This window comes from Biomphalaria glabrata, chromosome 5 (genome assembly GCF_947242115.1).
Source record: "Biomphalaria glabrata chromosome 5, xgBioGlab47.1, whole genome shotgun sequence".
NCBI lineage: Eukaryota > Metazoa > Mollusca > Gastropoda > Planorbidae > Biomphalaria > Biomphalaria glabrata.
Window position 1 is genome coordinate 3,700,946 of NC_074715.1, and position 20,934 is coordinate 3,721,879.

At 36.9% G+C, this 20,934-nt stretch overlaps 2 protein-coding genes across 2 annotated transcripts in view; both read right to left on the reverse strand.

Moving 5' to 3' along the window:
• Nucleotides 1–1,681: 1,681 nt before the first annotated feature.
• LOC106065897 (antistasin-like) lies at nucleotides 1,682–4,149 on the reverse strand. Its single transcript, XM_013224815.2, has 2 exons — nucleotides 4,004–4,149; nucleotides 1,682–2,629 (listed from the first exon to the last, which is right to left on the reverse strand). The coding sequence occupies exons 1-2, from the start codon at nucleotides 4,062–4,064 to the stop codon at nucleotides 1,761–1,763; spliced, it is 930 nt and encodes a 309-aa protein (XP_013080269.2). The 5' UTR covers nucleotides 4,065–4,149; the 3' UTR covers nucleotides 1,682–1,760.
• A 4,655-nt stretch (nucleotides 4,150–8,804) lies between these two features.
• LOC106059782 (receptor-type tyrosine-protein phosphatase T-like) overlaps nucleotides 8,805–20,934 on the reverse strand; it is an 80,079-nt gene continuing 67,949 nt past the window's right edge. The window contains exons 24-30 of the mRNA XM_056029044.1: nucleotides 19,664–19,790; nucleotides 16,346–16,419; nucleotides 15,377–15,514; nucleotides 13,425–13,583; nucleotides 12,389–12,519; nucleotides 11,717–11,852; nucleotides 8,805–11,393 (exon numbers count right to left, since the gene is read on the reverse strand). Of these exons, the coding sequence (XP_055885019.1) occupies nucleotides 11,247–11,393; nucleotides 11,717–11,852; nucleotides 12,389–12,519; nucleotides 13,425–13,583; nucleotides 15,377–15,514; nucleotides 16,346–16,419; nucleotides 19,664–19,790 (912 nt within the window). The 3' untranslated portion in view covers nucleotides 8,805–11,246. The remainder of the gene's footprint in view (nucleotides 11,394–11,716; nucleotides 11,853–12,388; nucleotides 12,520–13,424; nucleotides 13,584–15,376; nucleotides 15,515–16,345; nucleotides 16,420–19,663; nucleotides 19,791–20,934) is intronic.

Consider the following 20,934-nt stretch of genomic DNA (forward strand, 5'->3'; position numbering starts at 1 on the left):
TTACTATAGCATTCGTAGTGCAGTCTGGTCTTTGTTCTAATGTGGCAAATGAGGGCTTATTTAAGGTAATCCATACTGCAAGTGAGCACTCTGTAAACACAGACCAGATTAAGTTCAATGTCGACTAAATCATTCTACGTCAACATAACTCAACCTCCTACCAGCCAGTGGGAGACAAAGCGCTTTATGCCACTCAGACAAAGCTCTTTTTAAACTGAAAAAAAATATTATTAGTGCACGAGAGCCAGGTGTGATTGTATGAGAGTCATGGTCTAGAGTTAACAATGTTGATGTTCTTTAAACAGGTTTATATGATGCTTATAAATACAAATATTAGCTGACAAGACAAGACAATATCTTGATAGAGGAACTATGGCAGATAACAAAACAGCAACATACCATTGTATATATATATATCAGAAACTATCTTGAAATCCCCCCTTTCCATAGAAAGAGGAAGTGGTTACGACCCAGATATACATGGCGCGGAGATTTGAAAGCAGGCAAGAACTCAGGACGTCGGGAAAGTTGTAGAGACTCGCCCAGAACCGACACGCCTGGAAGAAGCTAATAGCAAGCCAGATGGCCTAAACGCACGACATTCCTCCCTCAGGCAGAGACAATATTCGTATTTAGAATTCTTATTAATTGATACAATTTTTTTTAAATAGGCGATAAAGTCTCTCCTCGCCATATTTGGAACTAATTCAAACTAAGCCTTATGCTAATGACTTCTATTTTTAAAAAAACTCTAATCCTTTTGGTTTTTAGTTGACTCTTTATTCACGTGATAATTAACAGAACAAATTACAGGCGTGCATTTCAGATATAAGCAGAGTGAGTTTAAAACTACTGCGTATTTATCAAAAGCTTTAAACAATACAAATATCTATGTAACGGCGAAAACTCTAATAATTTGAGATTAGAGTGTGGTGCGAAATAATATATATAGGCTCACATATCAATACGTAGTTTATATTATATAGATATTCAACTAATTTTGTTCACAACTTATGATTTATCCATAAAAATAAGACCGCCCCCCCCCACACTCAGAGGGTTAGAGTGGGAAGGGCAGTACATGCAATCGCCCCACCCCCTTTACCCCACAGAATCGGCCAAGATATCAGGAGGGGAGTGACATAATATAAAATGTATATATTAGTTAAAATAATTTTCTTCACAAACTATGATTTCTCCATAAAAGTAGGACTGCCACCCCCCACCACTCAAAGGGCTTAGGTGGGAAGGGTAGTAGATGTATTCGCCCCCTCCCATATCGGCCAACAGGGGAACGACAGTATATAAAGATCGGTTAAAATATCAATAACAAGTTTTAATCATATAGATACTTAATTGATTGATTCTGTTAACAACCTGTGATTTCTATAGATAAGTTGGACCCCCCCCCCTAACTCAAAAGTTTATGTGGTGTGGGGGGGGGGGGGGGGCGGGAGGGATTGATGCCATCGCCCCCTCCCAATCCAACCAAATTGGCCAACATACTACAGGGGAGGGGGGTGAAATAATCTATAAATAGGTTGAAATATAAATAATTGATTCGAACCCATTACCACGGAAGCCAATCGCTTAACCACTTAGCCACCGCGCCCACATTGCTATAACATAAAACAAAAAAGAAAAATATAATGACACATTGTTTATCACAAAGAGAAAATCATTTCGGTAGAAAATATGTGTTTTAATAAAATCCTACAACAAAATACAAAAAGAATAAAAGAAAGATTGACTGTCGATTTTTAAGCAAGAGTATCAATAGGCAATTCAATGAACCGAGACTGGCAAGAACAGACCTTGCAGCCATTTTTTTCAAACCATATTGTTTCATTTGGACATTTGCAAGCAACAATTGGGCATTCTTTGCACTGGCATGTTAAACAGCCGTTGGCGTCGGTGGCAAGCCCGTTAGGGCACTTGATATTCGGGCACACGGGGAGCTCGCATTTGGGTCTACAGTTGCAGGTCTGACAGCCGTTGGCGTCTGTTGCGAAACCGTTAGGGCACTTGATATTCGGGCACACGGGGAGTTCGCATTTGGGTTTACAGCTGCAGGTCTGACAGCCGTTGGCGTCTGTTGCGAAGCCGTTAGGGCACTTGATATTCGGGCACACGGGGAGCTCGCATTTGGGTTTACAGCTGCAGGTCTGACAGCCGTTGGCGTCTGTTGCGAAACCGTTAGGGCAGAAGATGTCCTGCCGACAGTCTAAAATGGGGCAAGGCTTAGGGGCGCATTTACACGTTTTGCAGCCGTTAGAGTCAGTGGCGAAGCCGTAAGGGCATTTGATGTTGAACAAACAGTCCAGGATGGGGCAAGGCTTTGGGGCACACCTGCACGTCTTGCAGCCGTTAGAGTCAGTGGCAAAGCCGTAAGGGCACTTGGCAATGTTCCAACAGTCGAGAGCGGGACAAGGCTGTGGTCCACACCGGCAGTCAACGCACCCGTTTGCGTCTGTGACATGCACAATGGGACATTTGATGAGTGGACATATTGAAGGTGGACATTGATTGCATTCACATGTTGGACACCCGTTTTCATCTAGGAGAAAACCGTTCACGCATTCTGTGGCTGGACATTTTCTGAATGGACAATCCAATATAGGTAAGGAAACTGTAAGGATTAAAAAAAAAAAACAGCTTGTTAAAAATGTTAACATTATTTTTTTTACATTTACTATTTTATATAAAGAAACGTAAAATGAATACTTTATATTATATAAAAAAATGTTCTGAGAGAGAGAGAGAGAGAGAGAGAGAGAGAGAGAGAGAGAGAAAGAGAGAGAGAGAGATGAAAAGAAAAGAGAAGAGAACAGTAAAAAAAAAAAGATGAGGAGATGAAGAGAGAAAAGAGAGAGAGAGAGAGAGAAAGGGAGATAATGAAAATGATAAAAAAGAGATGTTGGATGTCGACTTCAAAAGGGAGTAAAGAAAGGTGGAGATGAAATGGATGTGATAGAGAGATAGAGACAGAGAGAGAGAGAGAGAGAGACAGAGAATTAAAGAGAGAAAGAGAAAGACGGAATGATAAGAAGAAAGAAATTTAAGAATGAGAATTAGAGAGAAAGAGAGAGAGAGAGAGAGAGAGAGATAATAAGGAAATAATGAGAGAGAGAGAATGAAAGAGAAAAAGAGAGAGAGAATGAGAAAGAGAGATCTAGAAAGAGAGAAAACTAGAGAATGAGACTGAGAGAATGAAAGAGAACGAGAGAACGAGAATTAGTGTGTAAATAAGAGAGATAGAAAGAGAGATGAAGAGAATGAAAGGGAAAGAAAGAGAATCATATTAAGAGAAAAAGAGAGGAAGCGTGAATGAGAAAGAGAAAAGATGTAATGAAAGCGTGATGGAGAATGAAAGAGAGCGAAGGAGAGATGTAAGGAATGGATGATAAAGAAGTAAAGATAGAAAGTGAGCGAGAAAAGAATCAAGAGAATACAACTTGTTTCCACACAATGTACCAGACTGAACTGCATCAACAAAGCACAGAGCGAACGAGTTGTGTCTCACTAAAAATCTCCAGTCCTACCTTGTTTCAACGACACAAACAAATGTTTTGAAACATCAACTCTTTCGATTCCCCCCTCCCTAATTTCTATTCTGTTGTTGACTGACCTGCAGTGTGGTCACTGCTCTAGACTGTCGCCAAGATGTTCCCTGGTTCAAGCTCCGCCTAACTCCACCAAACCCACCCCCGGCCTATCTGATGGACGCTTGGTCTAAAATGTAAAAGGAATACTTGTGCAAAAATTCTGATACTTCTAACAGTGCATGCCAGAGAAATAGCCTGTACACCCTTTTAATCAACCAGACAAACAGACTGAGTTGATATAAGCTTTGTAAAAAGCTTATTGACAACAAATGAAACAATGTTAAATGTATTTAAAAGTAAAATCAATTTCATAACATTGAAAGGTTTATTTTACTTTTATACCAAATAAAAAAAAAAAAGAACTTATTAACTTATTAAGAACAAATTAATTAACTTACGAGTCCAGCTGTGTTTAAAAGCTAAGCAAAAGACCACAGCACCAACTACAAATCTTGTCATCTTGGAAGTATTACACAAGCCTTATTTCCCTTTGATTGAAACTACCAACTACAACTTCCTTTATACTCGTCACAACCAGGACATAACCAATTCTACGCATGACCTACTTCTCCTGACCTCAATTTTTGTCCCATTCAATCTCGATACGATCAAATAATGACAGTACACCTGGACTGAACGCTGGGAACATTTTTGTGTATGCTCTGTAAACATCCGGTTTCCTGTTCCGCAATAAGCTAGGTTTTTCAACCAATCAAACTACAGTGTTAGAAAGGTGTAACCACTGAAGCAAGCGTACGACATAAATGGAAGACAGTCAACAATGTTAATTAGAGATGTATACGTTTTCCGTCTTGGGTCTACACCCAGTGCCGGATTTAAGTAAGTCGAGGCCCCGGGGAAGGATTTTTTGTGGAGACCATTTTATTTTTTCGAAATAATTAATTAAAATCTACTTATTTTCTAATAATTTTGTTTTATTCAGATTATATTTTCACTTAAATAACACACAAGACAAACAGGTTAACGCAGGGGTTCTCAACCTGTGGGTCGCAACCCCCTTGGGGGTCGATTGACGATTTGCTAGGGGTCGCCTAAGACCATCGAAAATGTGGATTGATATTGTCTACACTTCTATTTCTGTATGTGTGTGTTTGGGGGGGGGGGGTCGCGGCAGAGTAGGGAATTGTACAAAGGGGTCGCCGAGCTTAAAAGGTTGAGAACCGCTGGGTTAACGCATCCACGTTGGGCAGTCAAGTTACTGAGAATCTGTATACAGTTCATGATCATTTACATTGTTCAACGTATTGTTACGAATCTCACTATCCAGGCTCTCTGCAAACTGCACCATACACCACCAACTTAAAGAACTTGACAAGTCAGGGCTCCAAAAGAACGTAAAGGTTTAATGTCCATAAATAACAGCCAATACTGTACAATTGGCAGCACGTAGAACAGTACAAATAGCTCTGCGATAACAAATATCTCTCCGATACCACCGTTCCGCCGTATCAAGTCTTGCACTGGCCTCTCCGTCTCGTTCCGGGCTTGCACTGGGTTCAACAGTTCGGGACTGACTTCACACACTTGGGCTCGTTGTGTCGGACTCGATCACAGACCAAGATCAAGACGCCGTTCGTCTCAACTGTACTTGACAGTACTCCGCACTGAACCGTCGTAATGCTCCGTACAGAACCACACCGTTGAACTGTGCTGTAGTCGACCGTGTTCTGAACTCCTGTCGTGAACCCGCTTTCTGAACCTTGCTGTATTGAGCCCCTTTTCTCGACCGTCTTGACTGCGACACCTCCTCTCTTATATAGGGTCCCTACTGGCCTTCTCGAACCGGACAGAACGCCGCTCGACGTTTCTAGGTGGTCAGATGACTACAACTCTCGTGACGCTCCTGAGCTCTGTTCACGACGTCGATCCTTCTCGGACCGCCGTCGATCCTTCCCGAACCGCCGTGTTGACACTCGTCTCGGCTGACCGGCGTAACTCGTCACGGTTGACCGCTCGTCTAGCGCTGGCCTGGGGCGATTTGCGTCGGCTGACTACACTCACACCACTACCCCCATCTGTGCCACCACCAAGTTTATAACAGTATTATACCCGAGGCAGTTCATAAATTTTAAAATCACCTAGTCGCAGATGTATGAGCATATAATACTGTTGAGCAGCTAATGTTATAGTTCATGATCAAATACACTGATCATTGTAATATACCCGCTGATATAGGAACATTAGCGAGTGTTTAATACAAGATCAGTTTTTTTTTTTTTTTTTAATTGTATTAAAAAAAACAACTAATTTTATGGTATCACAACAAAAAATGTAAGAACTTTGTTCAGAATTGTTCATAGATCTCGGTTTTCTTTGCTTGTCCCTTTTCCAGCCCTAGACATACAAGCCACATGGGCTGTCATATCAAACGAAATGCATGATCTTCGGAGTTTTGAAGGTCAGTGTCTTTATTTACTAGCAAAGTCCAACAGTTCTAGGACACATACATACACAGAAGTGGTCGCAGATATATATAGGAGCACCAACGAGTGGCCAAAAAAATATATCAGTCTTTCATGTTCATTAAAAGATCGAAGATCCAAAACTATCAATAGTCCATGATTTCCTCGGATCGTTCACCAGCTGACAGATCAGCCTGAAGGCCCATTGATCTGATGTTTTTATGTCCACACTTAAAGCTGGGATAATCAACAATGTTCCCAGACAACACGTTGCGGAGCCCCACAATAGGCCAGACCGGTACGATTTACTGATGTTAACTTGTCTCAACCCAAGACTGAGGCCAAGAAGCACTACAATGAGCTCATAATGAGTTTAAATGGTTATTCTTTACAAATTGTCTGGTCTGACGATAATTTTTTCCCCGATGGAGTCATGTTTAGATTAAAAGTATGCAAGGCTATCTCATTAAAGAATTTGCGTACAAGTAAATTTAATTTCTCTTTTCTTCGTTTTTAAAAAGGGATATTAAATATGCATATTTAAGTTACATTTTTTATTTAAGTTTGGAGGGTAAAGCCCAGGATTAATATATGGCAGTAAATCCCAGCTGCTGCACGAGGCAATTTCTTAACCTCGACAGAGTTGCCGACTGTAAGTTTAAGGTATTGACATAAAAAATAGAAATAAAAATACTTTGTAAATAAAAGCGTCAAATATCTGATCTGTCGAAATTCTAATTAAAAACAATATCTATTGATGTGGCCTTCTCTCTTTTAGAGCCTCCAGACAGTAGCTCCATCTGCCTTTCCTAAAAATCCAGAACTGGATGTGATGTTATAATAAGCAGTACCAGATTGACCCATTCATAAGCGTAGTAGGCTACTAAATATAATGTACAGTGACGTAGCTAGTGTGGGGGGGAGGGGGGGGAGAATTTGAAAATCTGGCCCGCAACTTGAGGAGAACCCCCAAATGAGTGTTCGAAATTATTTTTTACATTAAATACAAAATATTACGCAAAATGCAAGGGGCCCCAAAGAGGTCCTCCAAATGATGGTGAATTTCTACCTACGCCACTGGTAATGTATAAGATAAGATAAGCGTTGATACTCGGTCTTTCGTTTTAATCCCAAACAGCTAAAATTACTAAACGATGTAGGCTTATACATTCTTAATTAATTATCTTTAAAATTAACTTGTGCAGGCTTCTTTTCAAACAAATCGCAATATAAATTGTATTTATAAAGAAACATAGATTTGACTTGAGAATAGTTGTAATTAGAAATAGAGGTAAAATGATTATTTAAATAAGATACAAAAAAAAAAAAAAGTAAAGTTCCCCTTTTAGTCTATAGGGTCGATGATGTAAAGGTTATCTGTTTCTGTGGCCGACGTTAACGAGGGTGTCATGTGACAAGCACAACGACCAACCGCCTTTACTAATCCCCAACTAATGTCAGATACCCATTAAAGCTGGATGGACTCAAAGGCACCCAAAAAAATCCCGAAATTCGAACCCGGGACCCCCGGTTCAGAAGCCAAGCGTTTTACTATTCCGCCATTTAAGATTTAAGATAGAATTGATTCAAATTATTCGACACTTCTGTCTCGATTCTCTTGAGTGTCTCCTAATAGATTTTCTTGGCTTGAAATACGACTAATCCACTAGTAGTTTCGTCAGAAACTATTCAGCTTACACAACCAAAACCATCCGCCCTCCCTTTCTCATGGTTACATCAGGAATACTCATAGACACAATCAATAACAATAACGTAATATTTCCTATTTATATGGTTTCTATAATATAATGTATTTATTTTATTTATTTATTTTATTTTTGGTTTTCATTTTGTAATGAACAAATCATGAGACACATTGCCTCATACATTTCCTAATAAAGATTACTTTTATTAATATGAATATAAACATCTTTTTTGTTTCGTTTAATCAATAGCATATCTAAAGCAGTGTTCAGTCATGCGTAACACATCTTTCTCGGTCTATTTACCTCGACTGAATGATTTTATTTTTATCCAATCAGTATTGTTCTATCGTAGATGTTGTCAATCCGCCATATTGGCCAACATCTTGACACGAAACAGACACGACGTGTTACAAATATAGACCACTCAGGGCCGGCTTTAAAAAAAAACGAAAGGCCTTATACCTTTCACAATTATCTAAACATTACTTGTTTACAAATATTTTATTAAGAAACTATTTTTTACTGGTTTTTTAATAAGATAAGAACAATAGCAATACAAAGTACTATAAAACTTTTACTAGTATTTTAGATTTAATAAAATATTTATATATACATTTACATTACTTTTGATGGTTTAAATGTTTCTAAATTCTTTTTAAAAATTGTATTCATAATCCAAAATGTGCATATAATGTAAAAAGGTAATTTATATCGTCATTTTAAGGTTTTATAAAAAGAAAAATAAAGTAAATTAGTATTTAAAGATCATACTAAAATTCTTTGCCATTTAAGTTCTTTTTCCTCTTTCTTGTTCTTATTGTTATGTTGGAGTGTTCAGACGACTAGACCAATATATGAGATGAATTGCGCAGTGGTTTCTAAATCAGCCAGCTCTCCATATAGTTTTCTTTCTATCGGGGTGTTTGGGGCCATGTTCTTTAATGGGCTTCTTGATAAAGAATGTGTTATTAAAGGCCATGGTCAGCATTCTCTGGTGACACTGCCATTTAAGTGATGCGAACATATATATTTACAATGAAGTTGTAACAGAAAAAATATAACAAAGTGGATTAAAATGAAAAAAAATATTGTGCCGTTTAATAATAAATTAAGTAAAACTTTAAACAGTTTGAATATAATATTTGACAAAATTCTCAATGCACTATGAAATAATAGTGAAAATAATATTAAACTGTACACATTTCTAAGACGATCCTGAATACTTGCCAAGGGGCTTCCATATATGACTTGAGCAAGAAAGATACACACACTTATTACAAATACTCGCCAGAAGAGGTTATTAAACTGGGATAGGCCTATTTTGACCTGATGTACTATTTATTAACAAAAAGGAAAGAAAAAAACGCTACTATCATTGTCTTCGCGTACTATATATAACATAAAATGAAAAAAACTGAAATGGAACAAAAAAAAATGGAAACTTACGCTTGGAGATTAAGCGTTTATATGGAAGTTGTCTAAAAAAAACAATACACCCTGTTGCTATATTAACTGAGTGGAAAGTGACAACTGACCTCACAGATAACTTCAAGGCCATTAACATCCCAAAGGATATTCTCGTTGCCTGTCAGATGGCGGTACTACAGCAGAACTTCCATGGTACCAGGAAATTTCTCAGTGATCCCTGTTAAAGGGACTACACTAAATTGTGTTTCTCTCTAAGGAAGCTCGACCCTTGCAGTGCCAGAGAATGAATATTAGTTCGTTTGAAATATCATAACAATAATAATTATCTTTATTATCCGTGAGTTTTACAATTGTGCATTACAAATAACAATACATAATTAGAGCAAACAATGTATACAACAGCAAATAAAATATACATTCATACTCAACTTTTTAAAACGTACATATATATATGGCCTCCTTCAGTCTAAGGATCATCTCATGGGAATGAGATGAATGCCTAGACATTAGCTGTGGTCGGAACGATGTCACGCACACACATCATCCCCCCCTCCACGCAGCTGATGTATCCAAAGGAACGGCAGTGCCGATATAGTTAAACGTCAGCGGCGTTGCAGGTTCTACCAGGGTGTGGCTCTGAGTGCTGCAAACTACCTAAGGGTCGCCGGCTCCTGATTTTTTCTCAGGGTTGACTCCCGAAGCCTTTCCCATAATTGGGTATAGATGCAAGGCAACAGAGGTTTGAATTCTGCTTCTCCTAGGATGGTAGCCAGCCATTGCTAACGATCGCCTCCTGCCCGAAGCTTTACTGGTTTAGGTACCAGTTACTTGCCTTCGCCCCGTCATCTGTTTTTGTAAAAATAGTTCCGCCGGAATAATATCTGAGCCACACGTGAAGGCCAGGAGTTGGACTGGTTGTCAGAGGCTATTTGAGACGCATGTCTTAAGAAGCATTTTATAGGTAGTGGAGTGCTTACATCCAATACCACTTCCGGCAATGACAACCTTTATCTTTCTTTACTTTAAATATTAAATGCGAAATTACAACAATTAAATTCTAGAGAATATATATAAACATACCATTATTCTAAAACCATAATTATATAACATATAAACGTATTCTCTACACAAGGGCAGACAATATAGAATACATTCATGTATCAACAACTGTTTCTTGTTTTTTTTTGTTGTTTTTTTGGACAAAGCTAAGTTAAAGTTTAATGTGTGTCATTTTAATCATAACCGAATTTTAAATTCTTAAACGTAATATGTCTGATTCAATTTAAACACATATGTTTATACATTAAACACTGCGTCAAGAAATCGAGTAGAATGATTAAGTTCTTTTCTTGAGTCTATCATAACTTATTTATCTAGTCTTCTAAAAGTGTTTTCAAGTAGACGGACATGGTTATAGTAAAAAGTATTAACTATTATGAAGTAATAGTATAATAAATTCTATATAGAAACTATCAGGTCTGGATTTTTCATTGCCACAGAGAGAGGCAAGTTGTCTGGCTGGTAAGCTCGGAATTTTCAGTTAAAATTCAATAAAGGCTGGGATATATAATTTAAAAATTTTTAGTATGCCCCTGATTTTACCCAAATTTAATATGTGCCAGTCAGAGCTTAAGATCCTATAGATCACAAGGTTTGAAATGGGTACTAATGAATCTTTAGGAATATAATACACAATTAACATTTTAATATCAAAGTTAAAATATGTGTGCAGAATATATGAAAACATAGCCATTAATCGAAAACAATAATTATAAAATAATTATTAAAGGAACGAAGTTAAAAAAAAACATTAGATGAGAAAATAAGTGCTTACAATATCAAGTCTGTAATGTAATAGTGTACATGTATATAGATCAGTTATGCAAAATGTATTTCGGCCGTGGAGGGGGGCATTCAAATTTTAGACATTATTCACGCATCGAAGAAAAATTAAGTCGAATAGAATCGATATTATATCTCTTCATTATGTACTGTAGAAAGACTTTTTTTGAGGGTCCAGATAAAAGCATGCCACGGGCCATATAAGGACCACGGGTCGTAGATTAAACATTGATGTTTCAGATTTAGTAGTTGGCATAGATTTTATTCCCTTCCTCGTCAGGTTTCGTAGCTGAACCGTTGTTTGGATTCTGTTTTGCCTTGAGGTTTGTGTACTCATTAGATATCTGGCTGTACTTTTCAATGATATCATGTAGTAATTTGTATTGCTCCTGGTGAAAAAATACACAAACAAACTTAAGCAAAAGTAAAAAACTTTCTTAACTTATTAAATCAGCATTACACAAATACTACATGGGGTAACTCTAGTTGATTTGCAGAAATAAAAGAGTTATCTTTCCATTTTTTTTCTTCAAGGGTTAGAGAGTCGGCGTGCGTGCGTGGTGTTTCGCATGGTTGGGTGACGTAGATAATTATATATATATATATATATATATATATATATATATATATATATATATATATATATATATATATATATATATATATAGATAGATAGATAGATAGATAGGGACAATCTGGAAAAAGAACTTACCAGAGTTGGAATCACTTCCGGTCTAACAGATTTGATAGAGCCAACAACTAGTGGTACTGTGATACATGCGTCATGGTCTATTCTGTCTAGAAGTAGAGACAGCACACATGCGAGACCACTGTACGTTGCTCCATTCCTGTGGGGATGATAAGATGTGCTTTACACATACATTTATATACAGTTTACAGTTTCAGAAGGTAAAATACACTAATACACTGCATTCAAAAATACAATAAAATAAAATAAAAAACAAGTGTAAACGTCGCAGTGAGAATTTAAAACAGCCATCGGTAGGCAGCTGTTAAATCTGCAATGTGTATGGCAAAATAAGTAGGTTACGGTCGTCATAGCAGTGGCATAGCTAGGGTGGGGAGTGAGGCATAGAATTTGAAAATCCCCAAGTGGGCCTCCACTTTAGGGTGGGGGGGGGGCTTGAAATGAGTGTTCGAAATAGTTTTTTTTTTACGTTTAAATTTAAATATTACGCAAAAGACAGGGGCCCCCAAAGAGGTTAAGCCCTCCGGGCGCCAAAATGATGGCAAATTCCCAGGTATGCCACTGCGTCACAATAAAAACTTTGTAGTTACATTACAATAAGTAATCTTCCGACCTAGTCTAAAATTACATTTTATTTTAATAAAAAACTAATATTATTTACTAAGTAATTCCTACCTGCATATATACAGTATTCTTCCATTAGGAGAAGTGCGTTGCCTTGTCTCTGTTATAAAACTTAGCAATTTACTTGATTTCAAATCTTTAAACTTGCATTTCATATGAACTAGGCTATGACTATCTTTATCCTGAAAAAATTATTTTGTTTTCATTAGATATTGGATTTTAACTATTTGATAATAACTATTGTTACGACACTCTCTATCAAGCTCTCTATCACTGCTTAACACAACACATCTAAATCAAGAATTTGACAACATGAGTTCCAAAATAGTGTGGTAATTTTAATAAGATAAATGAAGCGCGGTGGCTGAGCGGTAAAGCGCTTGTCTGGGATTTTTACTTTCGGGATCCTCGGGCGCCTCTGAGTCCACCCAGCTCTAATGAGTACCTGACTTTTATTGGGGAAAAGTAGAGACGGTTGGTATTTGTGCTGGCCACATGACAACCTTGTTAACAGTAGGGCACAGAAACAGATGACCTTTACATCATCAGTTCCTTAACCACAAGGTCTGAAAGGGGAACTTTACTTTTTAATAAACTATAACTAACAGTCAATACAACACAATCGGTAACACGCTATAAGGACAACAAATGCTGTTCTGTACAGCAGTGTACTACCGTACTAAACTCTACTGTCTTTCTATATATTTCATCCTGGACTCGTACTGCTTAACTCGGGACTTCTATCCATGCAAGATTATCACCTTTAATTTCTCTATTTCATTCATCGTCTCTCTCTCTCTCTATATATATATATATCAATCTCTTTTTTTTTCTAAGACACATTTGCTTGTTATCCCTCTCCTTCCCTTGTTGTCTTTCTTTTCTCTTTCTCTTTCACTCATTTTTTCTGTCAATAGATTTTCCTTAGTCTTATTATATTTTTTTTATCTCTTTCTTCCTTCCTAAATCTCCTAAAAAAGTTATGAAAGTCAGTAGCGTCACTAGAGTGGGTGTCACTCGGTGCATACCGCACTTTCCGCACCCTCCTAGTGATGCCACTGCTAAAAAATCTTTAAAGTCACCTTACCATTGGTTTTAGAGTTGGATAAGATCTGCTTTTATCCAGTGAGACCACTAATTTCTGTTCTTGCCAGAGTTGTTGCTCTTGTAAATAGAGAGACTTAATTTCAAACGGAGAGCAGACACAGACTTCATCTTTCTTTGAAGGTAGATACTTTTCAAACGTCTGAAACATTGAAAGCTTTGGTTCGATCATCAAATTTAACGATACATCATTTATATTTGTAGTTTGAGATATGTTTCTGTATAAAAGCCTGGTCGGAGGCTAAGTACGCTTGAATTTGGCTTGGCTTTTTTTTTTCCCTATGAAGGAAGCTCGAGGTTCGACACCCTACTTCTCTAGAGCACTTTAAGGCAGCACGGAAAACCTTCTCCCAGATACCCCCTCTCCCCACTGGTCTACAAATGAGATTGGACCATAGTGCTCTGAGCTTGCTATAAGCATGAAAGTAGCGCTATAGAAAAGACATTATTATTATTATTATTATTATTATTATGGAAACATATCACTTGACTAGCAAACTGAGGATTAGGGAAACATATCACTTGACTAGCAAACTGAGGATTATGGATACATTTCACTTGACTAGCAACCTGAGGATTAGGGAAACATATCACTCGACTAGCAAACTGAGGATTAGGGAAACATATCACTTGACTAGCAAACTGAGGATTAGGGAAACATATCACTCGACTAGCAAACTGAGAATTATGGAAACATATCACTTGACTAGCAAACTGAGGATTAGGGAAACATATCACTTGACTAGCAGACTGAGGATTAGGGAAACATTTCACTTGACTAGCAACCTGAGGATTAGGGAAACATATCACTTGACTAGCAAACTGAGGATTAGGGAAACTGAGGTGTACGAGTTTAAATCTTGATATACAGTTGAATTGAACTGTCAAGACATTACTCGATTTGTATTGGCTTATCGTCTTCAGGCAGCTCGGACACATTCTGTTAGATTTCTTCTCACTCAAAAAAAAAAAAAAAAGAGACCAGAAAAGCACTGAACTGAACATCTATATAAGATGAACAATACACATGAATTATAATAATAATATTAATATTAATAATTCTTCTTCTTCTTCTAGCCAGCTTTATTGTTGCTGAGTTGTGAGCTCTTTTGCAGACTGTGCCAAGGAAAAAAGTGTGCTGTTTTAATATTAATAATAAAACAATGAGATTATCTACGTTAAATTAGCTATTGAAAAATACGTATTAGATGTAGAGTTTTACTATAAGTAAATAGTAAAAGTAAAGGGTTTAATGCTTTTGTTTTTTAAAGTACTTATATCAAGTTAATCTGTCTGACTGGTAAAATTATTGTACACGTTATTAGTTCTAGTAATCAATTATTTTGTTAGATACTAAAAAAGGAAATTAATCTTTCAGTATTCACAGATATGGCTAAATATTTAAAGCTTTGATCCTTAGATAATTGTGCACTTTTATTTCACCCACCCACATTCTCGGATCAAGTTGAAATTTTAAACAATTCTTTACTGCACCTAACAAAACATGAATCAGTTAAAACATTAATCAATTGGTCAATTAATTGTTATTTATTAATAACTTTGTTTGACATGGAAAAGGGAAATAACGTCTACATTATTTAAGCGGTACGTGCAGAGTTATTTCTCTTAGATAATTTTTTAAAAGGGTTTTTGATATTTTGCTTATTAAATTTTGAGTTACCGTATAGCAAAACTAACACCAAAAGAGACAACAGAAAAATATTAGCGACAAAAGCAATAAATACAAAACTAAAATGGTGAAATATTGATACTTCAAAATGTCCAAGACGCATAAACAACAAACCGTTTAGTGACGCTTGTAAAACAATTATTACTATTTTATATTTTACTCTGGATCAAATCAGCCAATTTTATAATTGAACAAATGGAAATACCTACATATTTATAATGAATTCAGTAAAAAATTAAAATTACCTTATCAGAAGCCATGGCATCCACTTCAAATGCAACTACTAATGTGATATTGTACTGTGTCACTAATCTCCAGAAGTCTAAAACTGTAGTTGGCATTGGAAGTTGACTGACAATCTGTTGATCTTTATGACTAAAACTCTATATAGAAAAATCATAAACCTCAATGCAAGTATAGAAAAAAAGATCCCAAGACTGAAAATTATGCAAATTATGCAAGCAGCGATACACCATTATTATTTTGTATACCTCGACTTTAAAAAGATATTACTAAAGAGATGAAGATCATAGAGACGCTGTATGCAACTATCTGGGACATCTATGACTTTTAACCATATTATTCAAAGATGAACAGAAAATTTAATTTTACAAAGAGTTTTTAAAATTCTTTAACCAAAAATAAAAATAAAACGAAAGTCGTTGAACAGAAACTTAATTCTTAGTCACCGTAGTCCAAACTGTTGGGAACTTGGGAGTAATTTAAAAAATGAGCATTTAATACAAAACAAAAATTAGCTCATTAGCTTAAAGTTATGGGAATAAGTCGGCATGTCGAAAATTGTCTGTTTCGTAACTTAGACGTGAGATTGTAAAGAGTTTTTTGGGGGAATGAGTGCCCACGCTAACAAAATCTGGCTAAGTGTCTGCAAGTCAATGCATTTTAGATGTATACAAAAAATACATATCGTTTAAAAAAATAGTTTCTAAAATAGTAACTAAAGGACCACATGAGTACCACTTTACATGGATTACGAAATAACAACCCCGTTACACTTATCACAATTACTAAACCTCGGGTCTTTATTAGGATGTACAGTATGTCAAATATAATTTTGTTTTTATCAGAGGGCTAGAGTGTAAAACAAAACAGTTCATAAAAGTGCTCTATTGATAAAGTCAATTCAGTTACCTCGATAATTTAAATAATAACTATCCTTTGTTGTAGCTGTTATGGGATCAAGATACACATACCGGTAATATAACAGCGTTGATGTAATCACTAAGCTCAGTACTATAACAAGTCAACCTGGGTCTGTAGACATCATCTAGAGATACAAGAATGATACACAGTATAAGATTTAATAAACAGCAATCACACAATACAAGCCTAGGTTCCCATATTTTCTTTGTTTTTTTCAATTTCAGTTTTCTTTTTATTATGAGAAAGATGTCGACTATGGTAGCGTTTTTTATTTCATTTTTTTATCAATTAACAGCAGATCAGGGCGAGTAAAACCTACCGCTTTAGTATTATTATTATTATTATTATAAAAGAGCGAGTATTCATTCTCTGGCGCTGCCAGGGTCGAGTTTCGTTAAAGGAAAACAAAATTCATCGTAGTCCTTTTATCAGTTTCCACCGAGGAATTTTCTGGTGATGTGGCAGGTCTGTAGAAGTACCGCCCTCTGACAGGCAACGAGAATGTTCCTAGGAATGCCTTGAAGGTATCCATGAGGTCAGTTGTTATTATACCCTCGGTTGATATAACAATGGAGTACATTGTTGTTTTAGATAACTTCCATATACCCTTAATCTCCAAGCCTAGGTTCCCATATTTTCTTTTGTTTTTCCAACTCAGTTTTTCTTAAATTATAAGACAGTGAAACGGGGATATCAATAATGGTAGCGGCTTTTTTCTTTTTTATCTATTAGCAGCAAATCAGGGCGATTAAAATCTACCGTTTTGTCAATGAAAATAGGCCTATCCCAGTATAGTAGATGATCCGTAGACTCGAGAACCTCTTGTTGTGAGTATTTGTAATATGGAGGAGTGTCCTTACCGATCAAATTGTGTGTCGAAGCCAAGTGTTGGTGTATTAGCTTTGCAACTTGGTTATGGTGACCTAGGTAGGCAGATTCCGATAGAGCTGAACACCCTGCCATTATGAGTTCAATTATTATTATTATTATTACTATTATTATTAACAGTTTCCACTGAGGAATTTTCTGGTGATGTAGCAGGTCTGCAGAAGTACTGCCCTCTGACTAGCAACGAAGATGTTCCTAGGAATGTTAAGGGCCTTATTATTATTATGTTAGAAATGAACGAGTAGTCATTCTCTGGCGCTGCCAGGGTCGAGTTTCGTTAAAGGAAAACAAAATTCATCGTAGTCCTTTTATCAGTTTCCACCGAGGAATTTTCTGGTGATGTGGCAGGTCTGTAGAAGTACCGCCCTCTGACAGGCAACGAGAATGTTGCTAGGAATGCCTTGAAGGTATCCATGAGGTCAGTTGTTATTATACCCTCGGTTGATATAACAATGGAGTACATTGTTGTTTTAGATAACTTCCATATACCCTTAATCTCCAAGCCTAGGTTCCCATATTTTCTTTTGTTTTTCCAACTCAGTTTTTCTTAAATTATAAGACAGTGAAACGGGGATATCAATAATGGTAGCGGCTTTTTTCTTTTTTATCTATTAGCAGCAAATCAGGGCGATTAAAATCTACCGTTTTGTCAATGAAAATAGGCCTATCCCAGTATAGTAGATGATCCGTAGACTCGAGAACCTCTTGTTGTGAGTATTTGTAATATGGAGGAGTGTCCTTACCGATCAAATTGTGTGTCGAAGCCAAGTGTTGGTGTATTAGCTTTGCAACTTGGTTATGGTGACCTAGGTAGGCAGATTCCGATAGAGCTGAACACCCTGCCATTATGAGTTCAATTATTATTATTATTATTACTATTATTATTAACAGTTTCCACTGAGGAATTTTCTGGTGATGTAGCAGGTCTGCAGAAGTACTGCCCTCTGACTAGCAACGAAGATGTTCCTAGGAATGTTAAGGGCCTTATTATTATTATGTTAGAAATGAACGAGTAGTCATTCTCTGGCGCTGCCAGGGTCGAGTTTCGTTAAAGGAAAACAAAATTCATCGTAGTCCTTTTATCAGTTTCCACCGAGGAATTTTCTGGTGATGTGGCAGGTCTGTAGAAGTACCGCCCTCTGACAGGCAACGAGAATGTTCCTAGGAATGCCTTGAAGGTATCCATGAGGTCAGTTGTTATTATACCCTCGGTTGATATAACAATGGAGTACATTGTTGTTTTAGATAACTTCCATATACCCTTAATCTCCAAGCCTAGGTTCCCATATTTTCTTTTGTTTTTCCAACTCAGTTTTTCTTAAATTATAAGACAGTGAAACGGGGATATCAATAATGGTAGCGGCTTTTTTCTTTTTTATCTATTAGCAGCAAATCAGGGCGATTAAAATCTACCGTTTCGTCAATCAAAATAGGCCTATCCCAGTACAGTAGAAGATCCGTAGACTCGAGAACCTCTTGTGGTGAGTATTTGTAATATGGAGGAATATCCTTACCGATCAAATTGTGTGTCGAAGCCAAGTGTTGGTGTATTAGCTTTGCAACCTGGTTATGGCGACCTAGGGTAGTCAGATTCCGATAGGGCTGAACATCCTGCCATTATGCGTTCAATTATTATTATTACTATTATTATTAACAGTTTCCACAGAGGAATTTTCTTGTGATGTGGCAGGTCTGCAGCAGTACCGCCCTCTGACAGGCAACGAGGATGTTCCTAGGAATGTTAAGGGCCTTATTATTATTATTATAATTATAATTATTATCTGAAATTTAAATTGTCCTCCGCGCTGTGTCTTGTATCGATAAGTCCAAATGGAAGTAGCACTTAAATAGGGAAATAACAAGGTGAAAGGAACAGCAATATAAAGTTACTCAATGCTAATGAACGATGTCATTAAACCAGTTTAATAACAGTTATCTTATCTTATATAATACAGACGTTACTTCAAAAAAGAAGTTGATTACGTCCTACGCGTCATGCTTTCAGTCATGCATATTAACCAATGACCTAAATTCTTCCAAGTCACTGGTTTTCCTGGCTAGCTCAGGCAACCCATTCCATGCTCTAATATAGCACTAGGGGAAGAAGGAGCATTTATACAAATTTGTCCTAGCACATGGAACAAGGAATGCACCTTCATCTTTATGTCTTTCTGAGTATTTTATTAAATTTTGTGTTTTTATTTGAAGATTATGGTTCAGTGTTTTATGTATAATTGCTACTTTACTTTTAAGTCTTCTATCCTGAAGGATTTCTAAATTAAATCTAAGTCAAGGGAACTTCGAATACCGTCGAGCTAAATTTCAACACCATAAAAACCTGCCTCTCTGTTAAGAGTAGTCTGCTTACGTTTCGCTATTCTTCCTCAAAGCCCATTCTTGTTTTTAATACATCACAGTCTCTAACTCAAAACTTTGACTTTTGGCGCCAAATTCCTAATGGTGCCATCACATAAACTCACCAGCGGTAATATCTGCGAATCGTTGTTTTGATCTTATAATTGCGTTCTCTTGGTTCTGATAAATATTATCTTGATGTTCCGATGCTTCAAATTTTCTTTGGTTCACTTCACATGCATGACAAATAGCCTGGAAATAATTTGGAAATAAAAATCAAAATCCATTTTAAAATATAAGATAAACAAATATTTTAATACTTAATTTTAATTTACATATATTTATTGTAACTCTCGACTGAATATCACAGGTGTCGGATCAACAGAAAAATTAAATTGTGGCTTTTATATATCGCTACTTTCATGCTTAGAGCGCTTTGGTCCAATCTCAGTTGTGGACCAGTCGGGGGGAGGGGGTATCTAGGGCCTTTAGGCGCTCAGTAAATACAACTCTGCCCGAGTCGGGTGTCGAACCGCGAGCACCCTTCATGCTTTATGTATATTTGTATTCATCATTTGATTTTTCATTTCATTTGATTAAGTTTAAAATATACAGCAAATGAAATCTAAGCTAAGCTAAGTTCAAGCGCACTTAATCTCTCGACCACGCTTCCCAGAACGTCCAAAAGACCTTGAACTCAACCATAAAGTTATTACAATGTTTATATTTTTTTCTTTTTAAGGTTCCTTAGTTTTTATTGTATCGATACAAGATTTTTATAAAGTAAAGTTCTCCTTTCAGATCTTGCGATCAATAGGACAGATGATGTTAAGGTCTTATGTTTCTTGGGCCGACGGTTAACGAGCAGGGTGTTATGTGGCCAGCACAACGACCAAACGCATTTACTTTCCCCAACTAAAATCAGGTACCCATTAGATTTGAGTGGACTTGGGGACGCGGTATGAATCACGAGCTTTTTTTTATGCTTTATGTAAATTTGTGTTCATCATTGGATTTTTCAGTTCATTTGATTGAGTTTAAAATATTTAGCAAATGAAATCCAACGCTGGGCTGCTTAAGTGTGACACCTGGCACCTCCAAGCTTGAAGATGTTGCTTAACGTTGAGAGACAAAATTTTAGCAACAGAGGGGAAGAGAGTAAGGGAAAAATGGAGTGAGAGAGAGAGAGTGAGAGAGAGAGTGAGAGAGAGTGAGAGAGAGAGAGTGAGAGAGAGAGAGAGAGTGAGAGAGAGCATGAGAGAGAGAGAGTGTGATAGAGAGGAGTGAGAGAATGAGAGAGAGAGAGAGTGAGAGAGAGAGTAAGAGAGAGAGAGAAAGAGTGAAAGAGAATGAGAGAGAGAGAAAGAGAGAGAGGGAGACAGAGAGACATAGTGAG